The sequence below is a fragment of the Silurus aristotelis genome (assembly GCF_946808225.1).
Source record: "Silurus aristotelis genome assembly, chromosome: 5".
Lineage (NCBI taxonomy): Eukaryota > Metazoa > Chordata > Actinopteri > Siluriformes > Siluridae > Silurus > Silurus aristotelis.
The window spans coordinates 5,177,943-5,194,151 of NC_139578.1; the positions used below are offsets into that span (position 1 = coordinate 5,177,943).

At 44.4% G+C, this 16,209-nt stretch overlaps 1 protein-coding gene across 1 annotated transcript in view; it reads right to left on the minus strand.

The window, feature by feature from the left end:
• The window catches only part of LOC310726363 (uncharacterized protein), a 336,210-nt gene extending 320,201 nt beyond the window's left edge, over positions 1 to 16,009 (minus strand). The window contains exon 1 of the mRNA XM_083541882.1: positions 14,313 to 16,009. Within this exon, the coding sequence (XP_083398008.1) occupies positions 14,313 to 14,673 (361 nt within the window). The 5' untranslated portion in view covers positions 14,674 to 16,009. The remainder of the gene's footprint in view (positions 1 to 14,312) is intronic.
• Positions 16,010 to 16,209: the final 200 nt, after the last annotated feature.

Sequence of the window (16,209 nt, forward strand, 5' to 3'; positions counted from 1 at the left end):
TTGCCAAATATGTGCTATTGTTACATTTTTATTAATTATATCTTTCCAACCCATTTTCATTCAGTTTTTGCATTTTACAGCAGTTTTTATGAACTTATGAACACTTATTTTAAGAAGAAGGAGGATCATAGGGTGACGTATAAGAGTGGAGGAAGGTGCACACAGGTGGACTATGTTCTATGCAGGAGATGCAACCTGAAGGAGATTGGAGACTGTAAGGTGTTGGCGGGGGACAGTGTAGCTAGACAGCATCGGATGGTGGTCTGTAGGATGGTTTTGGAGGCGAAAAAGAAGAGGAGGAGCGTGAGGACTAAAAGAAAAATAAAATGGTGGAAACTGAAGGAGGAAGAGTGTAGTGTGAGGTTCAGGGAAGAGGTCAGACAGGGGCTCGGTGGTGTTAAAGAGGTGTTGGATGATTGGGTAACTACTGCAGTTGTGATGAGGGTGGCAGCTAGAAAAGTATTGGTGTGACATCTGGAAATAGAAAGGAAAACAAAGAGACATGTTGGTGCAGGAGAGCATATGGAGAAAGAGGTTGGCAAAACAGAAGTGGGATTGACAGAGTGATGAGAAAAGTAGGCAGGAGTACAAAGAGATGCAGCAGCAGGTAAAGAGGGATGTGGTGAAAGCCATGGAAAAGGCATATGAGGAGCTGTATGAGAGGTTGAACACTAAGGGAAGAGAAAAGGATTTATTCCAATTGGCCAGGCCGAGAGACCGAGCTGGGAAGGATGTACTGCAAGTTAGAGCAATTAAGGATGGAGATGGAAATTTGTTGGCTAGTGAGGAGAGTGTGTTGAGAAGGTGGGGGGAGTATTTTGAGCAGCTGATGAATGAGGAAAATCAAAGAGAGAGAAGGTTGGATGATGTGGAGTTGGTGAAGCAGGATGTGGATAGGATTAGTAAGGAGGAAGTGGGAGCAGCGATAAAGAGGATGAAGAGTGGAAAGTTGGTTGGACCAGACAACATACCTGTAGAAGCGTGGAAATGTTTAGGAGAGATGGCAGTGAAGTTTTGTAAGATGAAATTTTTACATTAATATTATAATATTGTTTAATTATATGTATTTTGTTATAATCAGTGTATGTATGAGTTTTTTTTTTTTAAAGCTGAACTGCAAATAATCCATAAAGCTTGCAATGTAGAGCATGATCAAGGTTGCATGTCTGAACACAATGCTCTTGACCGGGCACTGTGCTCTCAGATAAGCAAAACAGAGAAAGATAAAAGATTATCTTTGTACAGAATGGGAAAACATCTGTGTGCAAAGTGCGTCACTAGGGCGAAGTGAACTAAAAAAGCGCGAGAAACAAATTATTAGTTTTATTATGGAGCAAACCAATCAGTATAATATTGCAAGGTCGTAATAAGAGAATTAATAATATTGTCTTAAACAGCGAGAGAAAACAATTGATTATATTGCAATGTCATAATAATAATGTGGTATAAAACAGCATAAAAGCATGGTGAGAAGCGTTTATCGGCGCGCTTCTCGGTGCAGCATTGTCTGACTGATGAACGCCTGTTTGCTCTCTGCAGAGGGCAAATACAATTGTCTGTTTTATTCTCATGTCGACTCTCTGTCTTTTCTGATTAATAGGACTAGAAAGCAAATTTTGAACTACAATCTGGCGATGAGGATGGGATCGGCTAGCTGAGGATTCCTGGTCGAAGCAACTGATCATCCCAAGACAAAATCGTCTTCTGGCTCCTGAACCCCAAAATCGGGTGGAGGGTTGCGCTCATCCGGGATCCTCGGCGACCCGATCCAACGAACTTTCACACGGTGCACATACTACAAAAATTCTAGGTGAGTGTTCCTTTTTCTCTCCTCAAAGGTAAAAGTAGATCAGGGACATATTCTCAAAAGGGTCAGGACTTAATCCAAAACAGGGAATTAAGTAAAGGGAAAAATAGGCTGATGACGATCAGTCGATGATACGTGGTGACCACATGGAGAATTAATAGATCTACAGGGAGTGGAGAGATGGGGAACAGTCAACAGAAAACAGACAGAGACGGAGAGTCAGGAGTGGATTTCACTCAAGGGTGTTATAAGATAATGACTAACAAACATGGGTCTTGGTGGCATGAGGATGTGAACACCTTACAACAATTATATGGGTTTAAGGGGATACTAGGCATGATGCACATGACAGATGTAATGCAGAGATGGAAAGAATTAAATTATGAAAGACATGGTAGAATCTTACAGCTCTGGTTTAATGAAGCTGATAGACGATATAAGAAACAATTGTGTAAAGAAATGGCTCCTGTATCATCCACTGTTTCTACTTCTGTTTATTCTGAGAGTGATAGATGCGTAAGGGGCCGCAAAGGACAAGAGGATGACGATCGCTGTCTGGTCTCTCCCCGCTCTCCTCCTCCCCCTGCTCCTCAAATTGTCGCCGCTGCACTCCCCTTACCACAATCACAGCCAGGACCTGGACCAGCTGAGGATAGAAAAGAAACACAAGCTTCCATCATATGAATTAAGTAAAATATGAATTAAGTCCCGGCAGTGACGATAGATCAAAATATTCTGATCTATCGTCAATATCTACACTGCCTCTTCCACCGCCTCCATCTCCACGACTCCTTCAAGTAAAGGGCGAAGAAGCCCTAACTATGGATACAAGAGGAAAAGATAGAAGCAGAGGAAGATCCGCTGCACGAAAGAAAGACGGAGGCAGACACGGACCACAGATGGAAACCAGATCTTCGACCAGAAGACGCCAAGAATCAACATCTGAATATCAGACGATGAAAATCAAGGAGAGACCAAGATAGAGAGTGGGACTGGTATGATGAAACCGTTGATCCACACGCCGACGAAAAACACGACCCTGACACAGACACTGAATCAGAGAGTGAGAGTGAAGATGGATTTGTGCATACTCGTGCCCCGATGGTTGAAGTGGCGGGTCCAGAAGGACCTATACTAGTCCACAAAACATGGACCAACAATGACATTGTAGAAGCATCAAAACATCTCCCACCACTGGATGCAGGAAGGCAAGCGTTGAGAGATGCAATTATCCTTTTCTGTAAAGAATTTTGTCCCACAATGTCCGAACTGACACGATTGATGAAATTGAAATTCGGACCCACCAAGATGGCTCGGATGGATGGAAAATGGCCAGCAGACGACCATCCCCGAAAGTCTGACTGGGACCATGCAGACAATGCCCCATATAGACAGAAATTGACACAACTACAGGCTAACCTTTTTACGCCTTCCCCATGGTAGTAAATATTGAAAAGATCAGAAACACCAAACAAAAAGACGACGAAGATGTAGAGGATTTTCTGGCTCTTCTCAAAGAAACATTTGACGCTTGCAGTGGCATGACGCCATCTAACGACCCACAAAACCCAGGCCCATACGAAGACTATTTAAAAACTATGTTTCTGAAAGGATTAAAACCAGACCTCTGTAGTCGTGTAAAAACCTCCTGTGTGGGGGTGGGGACTGCCAGCCTGGCCGAAGTAAAAAGACATGCCACACATCAACAAGGACTGATCAAAGCTTCTAGAAAACATAAATCTGATAAACAAAACAATGACTTCCAACTGGCCTTGATTAAAATGGCTGGGTTACAAACAACCCCGCCTCAAGCCACGGGAGGGAGGGGAAGAGGAAGAGGAAAAGACAGGCCACAAAGGTGGACTAAGTTACATGGCGACCCTGAGGTGTGTTTCAACTGTGGACAAAAAGGTCACTGGAGAAGAGAATGTCCTAACCCACCCAGGCAAAAACCACGACAAGGAGAAAAAGAGGAGGGGGACTGAGAGGAGGAGAGAAAGGAAGACGACGGTTTTCAGCGTTCGCCAGACTCAGATAAGTCCTCGTCTATTATTTCTTTTGCTTGCAATAAAGAAATGCTTACGCTTTTGAAAGCTTTCCAACGTTTGCCTACAGTCAGTATCAGTATTGCAGGGACACACATTAGCTTCTTATTGGACACAGGGGCTACAAATTCCGTGATAATACGTGAACAGCTGCCACAACATGTAAAAGAAATAGATAAATGGGTTACATCATGTAGCGCAACAGGACACACAGTTAAAGAACCCTTTACTGAACTATTACCTTGTGTTTTGGATAATACTAAATTCAAACATAATTTCTTAATCACGGACACATGCCAATACAATTTGTAAGGAAAGGACTTACTATGTAGGTTAGGTGCTAGTTTACAATGCTCAGGGACGGGGGTTGAGGTCTGTTTGAGAATGTATCGTGATTCAGGATGCGATTTGTACATTTATGAATGGCTCACCCCTGAGACCGATGGTTTCTCCCCACTAACTGTAGCTGCACACCTAATGCCGCCAACACATTCCTTCATGTCACCAAACCACCTGTATTGCATGGTACATGTATCACAGGGCCCAGACCACATTTTTGATTCTGATTGGATGAAAATGCTAATGGACGTACTCAACACTGATTGGTTATATTGAAATAATAAATTCTGTGCCTTGTCAGTAAACCTCACTAACGCACAAAGAGCATTATATAGCGTTCAGGATGCAACACCACATATATCACTAGCAAAACCCGTTTCGCATGCATGGAAAGAATTGGGCCCTTTCGTACTCACATGCAAAAACGCTAGAGGGTGGGTGGGCACTGATTCGCCCCCAATGGAGCGATCAGGTGATTTGTTTCGCTTCCCTTTTAGACATACCATCTGCGCACTCCGTTCGGTTGAGGTAATCCAACCTTGCCCCTCGATGTGCGCGTGACCAAGATGTTAATAACCCTGTGGCCGTCCCAAAAGGCCTTGAATCCGTTCCGTCCACATTATGGGCCACTGACAAATATGATGTGGGACTCATTAAGGACTGTGCACCAGTAGTCATCACACCTAAGTCCTAATTCCGTCCAAAGAAACAACAATACCCATTGAAAAAAGAAGCCTTGGACGGAATTCAACCAGTTTTTCAGGCACTGTTACAGAAGGGCATCATTGTTCCTTGCCTAGACTCGCCCGTCCGAACGCCTCTCTTTCCGGTCAAAAAGATTCTTGACAAGGGCCGCCCAATAGAATGGCGTTTTGTTCAAGATTTACAGGCTGTTAATGACGCTGTACAGGCCCGTGCTCCTAATGTCCCTAATCCATATACTATCCTCTCCCAGGTGCCGGCATCTGCAAAATACTTCACAGTAGTTGATATTTCCAACGCTTTTTTCAGTGTACCAGTCCATCCAGATTCTCAGTTCTGGTTCGCGTTCAACTTTCACTCGCTTGTGTCAGGGGTATTGTGAAAGCCCCATTATTTACAATGATGCGTTGCGGGAAAATTTATCCTCACTCCTGCTGTCCGAGGGTGTGGCACTTTTGCAATATTTGAATGACCTCCTACTCTGTGCCCCAACCCGACAGGAGTGTCTTGATAGCACGATAATTCTTTTGAAATTCTTGGCCGACCAAGGCCACAAAGTCAATCCCTCAAAGGTCACAGTAGCAGCCACTCAGGTTTCATTTCTAGGCAATGTGCTTTCAGCAGAAGGGAAAACACTTTCCACTAAACGAATACAAGCCATCCAACAGGTGCCAAAACCAGTCACAAAAAAACAAATGATGTCTTTTTGGGAATGACCTCCTACTGTCGTACCTTTATTCCAAATTACGTTGAAATGGAAGCTCCACTCACTCAGTGCATTTATGGTACCCGTATGTCCGCATCTGATAAAGTCACATGGACTCCGGTGGCTAATGATTCGTTAATAGCATTGAAAACCGCTTTGCAATGTACTCCAACTCTTGGCCTACCGAACCCAGATAAACCTTTCACTCAGACAGTTGATAAACGACAGGGCACCATGGTTTCAGTCCTTTTACAGGACCATGGAGGCAAACTGCGCCCAGTGGGATACTTCTCGGCAAAACTAGACGCAGTAGCTCGAGGTCTGCCTTCATGCCTTCGCGCTGTGGCTGCAGCTGAAAAAGCAGTCATGGCTTCAAAGGAATTTGTGAGCTTCGCTCCACTTACACTTCTTGTTCCTCATGAGGTTTCCATGATATTATTAGAACAAAAAACGTCTCATCTTTCAGCGGCTCGTTGGCTGCGGTATAATTTAGTTCTTTTACAAATGCCAAATCTCACTGTTAAACGATGTACTACTCTTAACCCAGCTACTTTACTCTCTATCGCAGGTGAAGGGGACCCGCACTCTTGCGTGGCGGCGCTGGAACAACTCCACGTCCACAGGACTACACGTCCTGATTTTACAGGACACAGAATTGCTGAACAGCGATCTCATATTGTTTTAGATGGTTCATCCAGCAAAGAGGCATTGGGCGTCAATAAAATAGGGTGTGCCGTAGTAACATTAAATGACATCCTTTTTCAAGAACCACTGCCTTCCTCATACTCTGCACAGGCGGCAGAATTAGTGGCGCTCTCGAAAGCTTGTGCTTTGGCCAAGGGTAAGCGGGTTACCATTTACACAGACTCCCGTTACGCTTTCGGGGTAGTACATGATTTCGGAGCTTTGTGGAAACACAGGAAATTTATGAAGGCAGACGGAAAGCCAATCTTAAATCATTCTCTAGTAAAAGATTTACTGGATTCGCTTCTCTAACCATCTGAGATCGCAGTCTGCAAATGCGCAGCGCATACTTCTCACACAGAATTCATTTCCACAGGTAACAGGCGTGCTGACTTAGCAGCCAAGGCAGCGGCTCGACTTCCTCTTTCCGTAACTGCACTGCACGATTCTGCTGACGATGTTCCTTTTAACTTCTTTGACCTATCCTCCTTGCAGGTTTTCGCTTCCGCCTCTGACAAACGACTCTGGCAAACCGCTGGTTGCACTCTGACCTCTAACGTCTGGCGCTCCCTTGACGGCCGCTCATGCCTTCCCTCACATTTATTTGTAACGTTCTGTAAATTAACACATGGATTGGATCATGTGTCAACAGGGGGAATGATGGCTGCAGTTCGAAAAAATTGGTTCACAAAAGGGTTTACAGCAGCAGCACAGTACTACACAGCCCGATGTCAAACCTGTCAAACGAATAACATATCACAGGGTCAGAGAGTACAGCAAGCAGGGCATCATCCCAGCCCGTCTAAACCATTTGAACATCTCATGGTCGATTACATCGAATTAACACCTTCTATGGCAGACGCACAAGGGGTGGCAAAAGTGCTACTAACAGAAATAATACCACGATGGGGAATGCAAAGATGTCTAGCGATAACGGATCCCATTTCGTGAATGAGGCAATAAAAGCAGTGGAAACATCCCTCCAAATGTCATGGAAACACTGCTCATATCACCCACAGTCTGCAGGGGCTGTGGAAAGAGAAAACCAAACAATAAAACAAAAACTAGCTAAAATATGCGAAGAAAAGAATCTTCCATGGCCAAAAGCTCTGCCAATTGTTTTGATGTACATGAGAATGAGAGAAAGAAGAAAGTTGAAATTATCACCTTTCGAAATATTATTTGGAAGGCCATGTGTGGGCTGGGAACCCAGAGCTGCAATATTGCCTGACTCTACAATGTGTGAACATGATTTTATGTCATATTGTATTGGACTAGATAAGGTGTTATGTTCCATCTCCAAACAGGTGAAAACGGCAGCAGGGAAAGGGGCAGAAGGTCCTCTACACCCGATCAAGCCTGGCGACTACGTAGTCATCAAAGATTTCCGCCAACGCAATTGGAATCAGCGATGAATTGTCCCAGTGCCAACAGTCCGTTCCAGGTGTTGCTGATAACACACACTGCAGTGAAAGTAGCAGAGAAGGTACCGTGGATTCACGCGCAGCACTGCAGAATTGTCCCGGTGCCAACAGGGGAAGACGTATCCCCAGAGGACCAGGACATCCAGGACCTGAACATCTCCCACATGAGAGATCCTAGGTGGAATAGAGCGGAAACACTCTGTGCCACAGACGCATCTGTCTTGCCGGTAGTTTTCACTCGAGCACAAGGCGAATATCTACATATTGACACAACATCATCTACGGCCTTTGTTCTTGTGGAGACAAGGACTGCTTGTGTTTGAATCTATACAACCAGATTTGTGGGGGCGAATAAACAGGTGGCAATATGCGACTGCTATGTATCCCGGTAATTAGCATAGCTCTTATCTTTTTGGTAAGGGCAAAAGAACTAGCTCTAACAGAAGCAGAAGCGGGAATAACAATAGAATTTGTAGAAGGTCGCTCTGCAACATTTACCTGTGACCCCACAGGGGAAGCAGGACCACAATCCAATACCGAGCAATCTCGTTATGAATGGGGTACCGGTATGTACTTTTGCAAAGACCCTTGTATTTGGAGCAAGGTGTTAGGGGGAAATGCTGTAGCAATAAGGGCAGGTCTCCAACTCACTAACGAAATGAAACAACTATTGACTGTTACTACGATATTAGAAAACGGGAAAGTCAAAATAACAGTAAGCTTCCATAATGTCACAAAGGGAGACGAGGGTCGTTATTATTGTGGTTGGTGGACTAGCGGTGCAGACACATTACAATCAATCCAGATAAATGTTTTGACCCCGACCACTCCAACATTAACGGACATGTTTGCTGAAAGAACAATAGAGGAACAAGAACAGGCATGGTTTGAGAAAACACTACTATTACCTGCAGAGGATATAGTACATGCTCGTTTACGATGCGAAGGGAAATCGCGCATGCATACTCTCAGTATTACAAAAACAAGCCTTAGGAATAGATCAAGAATGTTGGTGGTGTCAAGAACTTAGTCGATTAATGAAGGCTGCCGCTTTGAAACGATCTCAGAAAAACGAATTAGCAGGAAATATTCCATGTGTCATGCACGAATTGTTATGACTAGCAAGTGCTATAGCAAAGAATGTCACCTTAGAGAAGAACAACACGTGCCCATCTACTACCCATAGCTCACACCCAATGGCCAACTATAGTACCCATAAAGTAGAGCGAAAATGGCACGTGAGACCAGAAGTGGCTGAAACATGTATTTGTCAACACTCCCCTGATAGGCAGAACTTAAGCGAAGATACTATCGAAGTAGGTTGGTCTACCTGTCATACAACCATTCAAATGAATAACATTTCTTGTATAGGTCCCAACGGTCAGAACTACACCTGCCCATTCGACAAGAACGATATGATGGACTCCACTGCAGCCTCAGTGTGGGTGTGCGGTCAAAACGCCTATCACTCCCTCCCTGAAAATTTTGCAGGGAGCTGTTACCCGGCGTTGTTAAGTGTAGGCACAACTGTATATGTAGCACAGGACCTGTCAACTGAAGAAAAACGGGTAAAGCGTGACTTGTCAACTATGCCTAAATTTTACCAAGGTACTAAACTATGCCGTGGGGCCATGACAGGGTGGTCATTAGTCTTGTTAGGGGGCACCGCGGCAGCCCTATTAAAGATAAATGGACTTGCCTGGCAAGTGTTAAGGTTGGCCAACGAAACAGAGGAAGCACTATTTGAGATATCAGCAGAACTACATACAATCAGAGAAGCAGTTATTCAAATTAGGTTGGTTTTAGATATGTTAACTGCGGAGAAAGGTGGGGTATGCAAAATGTTGGGAACATCCTGTTGTTTCAGCCTGCCGGATGTTTCAGCAAATGTATCAGATTTATTACAACATATGAAATCCGCTATAGCAACACCACATGTCCTCCTCTTGGGACGCCTGGTTACAAGGATTATCGGGGTGGGCTTATTGGGCCATAACAACTGGGGCTCCAGTTGTTATTATTTTATTGTTGTGGGTTTTCATTTTTCTATGTATAATGCCTTGCATTAATACGGCGGTACGGGCGTGCATATCATCATCTGTAAGTACCCGCTTATTAGCCCTTACTGTAACTGAACCAAGTGACGACACTCAGGTTATCATAGAAGATGATAGCGAGGAGGAGGATTATGCGTAAAACGGAACTTATGGAATGAAAGAAATAGGGAAAATCTTAAACAGAAGACCTATTCTTGATGTGATAAATAAGTGGTTTATATGATAAGGTTTGGTTGTCATAAAATGACAAAATGGTGGAATGTAAGATGAAATTTTGACATTAATATTATAATATTGTTTAATTATATGTATTTTGTTATAATCAGTGTATGTATGAAGTTTTTCTTTTCAAAGCTGAACTGCAAATAATCCATAAAGCTTGCAATGCAGAGCGTGATCAAGGTTGTCTGAACACAATGCTCTTGACTCTGCTGCTTGAACACTGTGCTCTCAGATAAGCAAAACAGAGAAAGATAAATTATTATCTTTGTACAGAATGGGAAAACATCTGTGTGCAAAGTGGCGAAGTGAACTAAAAAAGCGCGAGAAACAAATGATTAGTTTTATTATGGAGCAAACCAATCAGTATAATATTGCAAAGTCGTAATAAGAGAATTAATAATATTGTCTTAAACAGCGTGAGAAAACAATTGATTATATTGCAATGTCGTAATAATAATGTGGTCTCGAAGGTTGCTTGTGTGCAGTGGCTGAACAGAACAGAAGATACTTGCATATTTCTCGGAAGGCAAATTAAGTACAATTTACCAACAAATTTCCCAAACATTTGTGAGTCATGACAATGGGTCTGTCATTTAGAAACATGGCTTTTCATATTACCGCTATTGAAAGAACCTCTCTCTCTCTCTCTCTCTCTCTCTCTCTCTCTCTCTCTCTTTCTCTCTCTCTCTGATTTCAGCTGGACGTCCCGACAATTGCTGCTCTCATCATTGCCTCCTGGACAGAAATATCTTGCTGTATGTTGAATGATCAACTCAACCCTGCCAAGACAGAACTGCTCATTTTTTCAGCTGACCTAACTTTGGTGTTATTGTTGACACATATATAAATTGCACTGGCCCGATCCTGCAGATTTGCCCTGTACAACATTAAGATCAGACTCTTTTTTTGGGGCCATGCTACAGAACTCCCTGTCCAAGCTCTTGTTCTCGCCAAACTGGACTGTTGTATTGCTCTCTTAGCAGACTTTCCAGCATTTACTACCAAGCCTCTGCAGCTAATCCAGCCTATGGCACTGAGACTGATCTTCAACAAGCTGAAGAGTGCACGTCACTTTTTTATTTTTTTATATAAACTGCTGTGTCGACTGTGTTAGACTAACTTGGATTTGGTATGTTGCTTTGGAGAAAATGTCATTGTAAATGTATAAAGGTATACAGCAATTGCCATTTAATGAATGGTATTTTTGCATGCTTTAACATTTTCTATAATTGGATTGTTCATTTAACTCGACATACAGTGCTTCTGTTCAATTATTAATACTGTGAAATGTGCAGGTTCCTTTTATAAGTACAGAATATACAGTAGAGCTCATTGCTCTACTGTCCAAAAATGTTAAACTGTAATATGTCTGGAAAATGAAACTATTAAGATGTATCTACAGACATTTGTCTGTGTATTATGAATTGTGTATATTTTTTATACATATTTATCGTATTTCTTGATTATTGTAATTAATGAAATCTGTATTATACAGTAAATGCCTTTTAATTTACAGAGATTAAATATACAAACATTTTACAAATATGTGCTTTCTGGATTTATTTCATTGTTATTGTACATGAGGAAAACTATTCTTTTACAGTAAATTATTGTAAATGGACAGATCAGTTTTATAAAATAACAAATTGAAATCTTAAATTCATGGTGATTGACAGTTGGTTGTTTTTCTATGTTATTTGACAGAATTTATCTGTTTTTCTATAGTTTAAAAATTATTTATTAACAGTAAAGTTCTGTAATTTAAGTACTTTTGACCATAAAGTCTATTCCGTATTTTTACAGTTTTTTGCTAGCAATTTTGTAAAATGGTTATTTCGGTAATTTAACGGATTATCTTTGGAAGCCCTGCTGCCAGTCTTTTTACGGTTTATTTTTAAAGATTTAATTTTTTTACAGTGTACCAAGGTCAGAAAAATATGAATTTTCATGAATCATAATTTCATTACAAAATGTTTGACCTTTACCATGAAAATATGAGTAATTGTATTAATCATTTAAATTATATGATCATGGAAAACCTTTAAAAAATGTCCATAAGTGAAGGAAAAACAAAAAAGTACAAATCACGTTTTGACAAAAATATGATTTTTTTTTTAATAAAATGTGATAGTTATTGTGAATAACTATAACTTTTATATTCATAAGCACCATTTAATGAAGAACTTTTAAAAACTGCAAAAATTCAATGATAAATGTGAAATTATAAAGTTATTGTGAAAATATGAATGTTCATATTCAAAAGCTTATGTTCATGGAAAACCTTTAAAAAAGTGCCATTAAGAAACAAAAAGTTGGCCATGCAAATATTTTTTTTTACAATATCACATTCATTTAAAATGTGATATTGTGAAAATATGAATTTTCATATTTATGAACATCATTTAATGAAAAAACGTTAAAAAGTGTAATATGCAAGCAAGTATAATACCGGTTTTTTTTTTTTACAGATTTTTTTTTAACAGTGTACTAAGGTCAGAAAAATATGAAGTTTCATGAATCATAATTTCATTAAAACAATTTTGACCTTTACCATGAAAATATGAGTAATTGTAAAAATATAAATCATATGATTATGGAAAAACTTTTAAAAGGTTCAATAAGTAAAGGAAAAACAATAAAGTACAAATCACATTACATTACATTACATTACATCTTCTCCCGCTTATCCGAGGCCGGGTCGCGGGGGCAGCAGTCTAAGCAGAGATGCCCAGACTTCTCTTTCCCTAGACACTTTTTCCAACTCTTCCAGGGGGACACCGAGGCGTTCCCAGGCCAGCCGGGAGACATAGTCTCTCCAGCGTGTCCTAGGTCTTCCCCAGGGTCTCCTCCCAGTGGGACGCGCCCGGAACACCTTCCCGGGGAGGCGTCCAGGAGGCATCCGGAACAGATGCCCGAGCCACCTTAGCTGACCCCTCTCGATGTGGAGGAGCAGCGGCTCTACCCTGAGCTCCTCCCGAGTTACCGAGCTTCTCACCCTATCTCTAAGAGATCGCCCAGCCACCCTGCGGAGAAAGCTCATTTCGGCCGCCTGTATCCGGGATCTTATCCTTTCGGTCATGACCCAGAGCTCATGACCATAGGTGAGAGTAGGAACGTAGATTGACCGGTAAATCGAGAGTTTCGCCTTGCGGCTCAGCTCTTTCTTCACCACGACAGACCGGTACATCGACCGCATTACTGCAGAAGCTGCACCGATCCATCAATTTCCCGTTCCACCCCTCCCTCACTCGTAAACAAAACCCCAAGATACTTAAACTCCTCCACTTGCGGCAGGAACTCGCCTCCAACCTGAAGTGGGCAAGCCACCCTTTTCCTACTGAGGACCATGGCCTCGGATTTGGAGGTGCTGATTCTCATGCCTGCCGCTTCACACTCGGCTGCAAACCGTCCCAGTGCGTGCTGAAGGTCCTGTTCTGATTAAGCCAACACGAAGTTCTGATGAAGCCAACACGACAACATCATCTGCAAAGAGCAGAGACGAAATCTTGTTGTCACCCAAAACCGGACACCCTTAGGCCCCTGGCTGCGCCTAGAAATTCTGTCCATAAAAATTATGAACAGAAACGGTGACAAATGGCAGCCCTGCCGGAGTCCAACATGCACCGGGAACAAGTCTGACTTACTGCCGGCAATGCGAACCAAGCTCCTGCTTCGGTCGTACAGGGACCGGACAGCCCTTAGTAAAGGGCCCCGGACCCCATACTCCCGAAGCACCCTCCACAGGCCGCCGCGAGGGATACAGTCGAATGCCTTTTCCAAATACACAAAACACATGTGGACTGGTTGGGCAAACTCCCATGAACCCTCCAGCACCCTGTAGAGGGTATAGAGCTGGTCCAGTGTTCCACGGCCTGGACGAAAACCACACTGTTCCTCCTGAATCCGAGGTTCTACTATCGGCCGTATTCTCCTCTTCAGTACCCTGGCATAGACTTTCCCAGGTAGGCTGAGAAGTGTGATCCCCCTATAGTTGGAACACACCCTCACCTTCTTAAAAAGAGGGACCACGACCCCGGTCTGCCATTCCAGAGGCACTGTCCCCGACCACCACGCGATGCTGCAGAGGCATGTCAGAGACATCCAGAGACTTGAGGTACTCAGGGAAGATCTCATCCACCCCCGGTGCCTTGCCACCAAGGAGTTTCTTTACTACCTCGGTGACTTCAGCTTGGGTGATGGACGAGTCCACCTCTGAGCCCTCAGCCTCCGCTTCCTCAATGGAAGACGTGACGGCGGGATTGAGGAGATCCTCGAAATATTCCTTCCACCGTCCGACATCCCCAGTTGAGGTCAAAAGCTCCCCACCTCCACTGTAAACAGCATCGGTAGGGCACTGCTTCCCTCTCCTGAGGCGCCGGACGGTTTGCCAGAATCTCTTCGAGGCCAGCCGATAGTCCTTCTCCATGGCCTCACCGAACTCCTCCCAGGCCCGAGTTTTTGCCTCCACAACCACCCGGGCTGCAGTTCGCTTAGCCTGCCGGTACCCGTCAGCTGCCTCAGGAGTCCCACAAGCCATCCAGGCCCGATAGGACTCCTTCTTCAGCTTGACGGCATCCCTTACTTCCGGTTTCCACCACCGGGTTCGGGGATTGCCGCCTCGACAGGCACCGGAGACCTTACGGCCACAGCTCCGAGTGGCCGTTTCGACAATGGGGGTGGAAAACATGGTCCACTCGGACTCAATATCTCCGGCCTCCCTTGGGATCCGGTCAAAGCTCCGCCAGAGGTGGGAGTTGAAGATCTCTCTGACAGGAGACTCGGCCAAACGTTCCCAGCAGACCCTCACAGTACTCTTGGGTCTGCCGAGTCTGTCCAGCTTCCTCCCCCGCCATCGGATCCAACTCACCACCAGGTGGTGATCAGTCGACAGCTCCGCCCCCTCTTTACCCGAGTGTCCAAGACATACGGCTGCAGGTCAGATGAAACGACCACAAAGTCGATCATCGACCTACGTCCTAGGTTGTCCTGGCGCCACGTGCACTGATGGACACCCTTATGCTTGAACATGGTGTTCGTTATGGACAAACTGTAACTAGCACAGAAGTCCAATAACTGAACACCATTCGGGTTCAGATCAGGGGGGCCGTTCCTCCCAATCACGCCCCTCCAGGTGTCACTGTCGCTGCCCACGTGGGCATTGAAGTCTCCCAGTAGAACGACGGAGTCCCCAGTCGGAGCACTGTCAAGCACCCCTCCCAGAGACCCCAAGAAGGCCAGGTACTCTACACTGCCGTTTGGCCTGTAGGCACACACGACAGTGAGAGACCTATCCCCGACCCGTAGGCGCAGGGAAACGACCCTCTCATTCACCGGGTAAACTCCAACACATGGCGGCTGAGCTGGGGGGCTATAAGCAAACCCACTCCAGCCCGCCGCCTTTCACCATGGGCAACTCCAGAGTGGTGAAGAGTCCATCCTCTCTCTCGAGGAGTGTGGTTTCAGAGCCCAAGCCGTGCGTAGAGGTAATCCCGACTATCTCTAGGCGGAACCTCTCAACCTCACGCACAATCTCAGGCTCCTTCCCCGCCAGCGAGGTAACATTCCACGTCCCTAGAGCTAGCTTCCGTGTCCAGGGATCGGGTTGTCGAGGGCCCCGCCTTTGACTGCTGCCCGATCCTCTCAGCACCGGCCCCTTACGGTCCCTCCTGCAGGTGGTGAGCTCACTGGAAGGCGGCCCCACGTCGCTCCTTCGGGCTGAGCCCGGCCGGACCCCGTGGGGGAATGCCTGGCCACCAGACGCTTGCATACGAGCCCCAAACCCGGGCCTGGCTCCAGGGTGGGGCCCCGGCTGCGCCATACCGGGCGACGTCACGGTCCTTAGTATGTTTTTTCTCATAAGGGTTTTTTAAAACCGCTCTTAGTCTGACCCGTCGCCTAGGACCTGTTTGCCTTGGGAGACCCTACCAGGGGCATATAACCCCGGACAACATAGCTCCTAGGGTCATTCGGGTACTCAAACCCCTCCACCACATTAAGGTGGCAGTTCAAGGAGGGGAGTACAAATCACGTTTTGACAATATCACATTTTATGAAAAAGTCATATTTTTCAGAAATCAATAGTCAAAAAGTCAAAAATATGACTTTTTCATAAAATGTGATAGTTATTGTGAAAATACGAATTTTCATATTCATAAGCACCATTTAATGATAAAATGTTATAAAGTGCAAAAAGTCAATGATAAACGTGAAATGACCAAGTTTT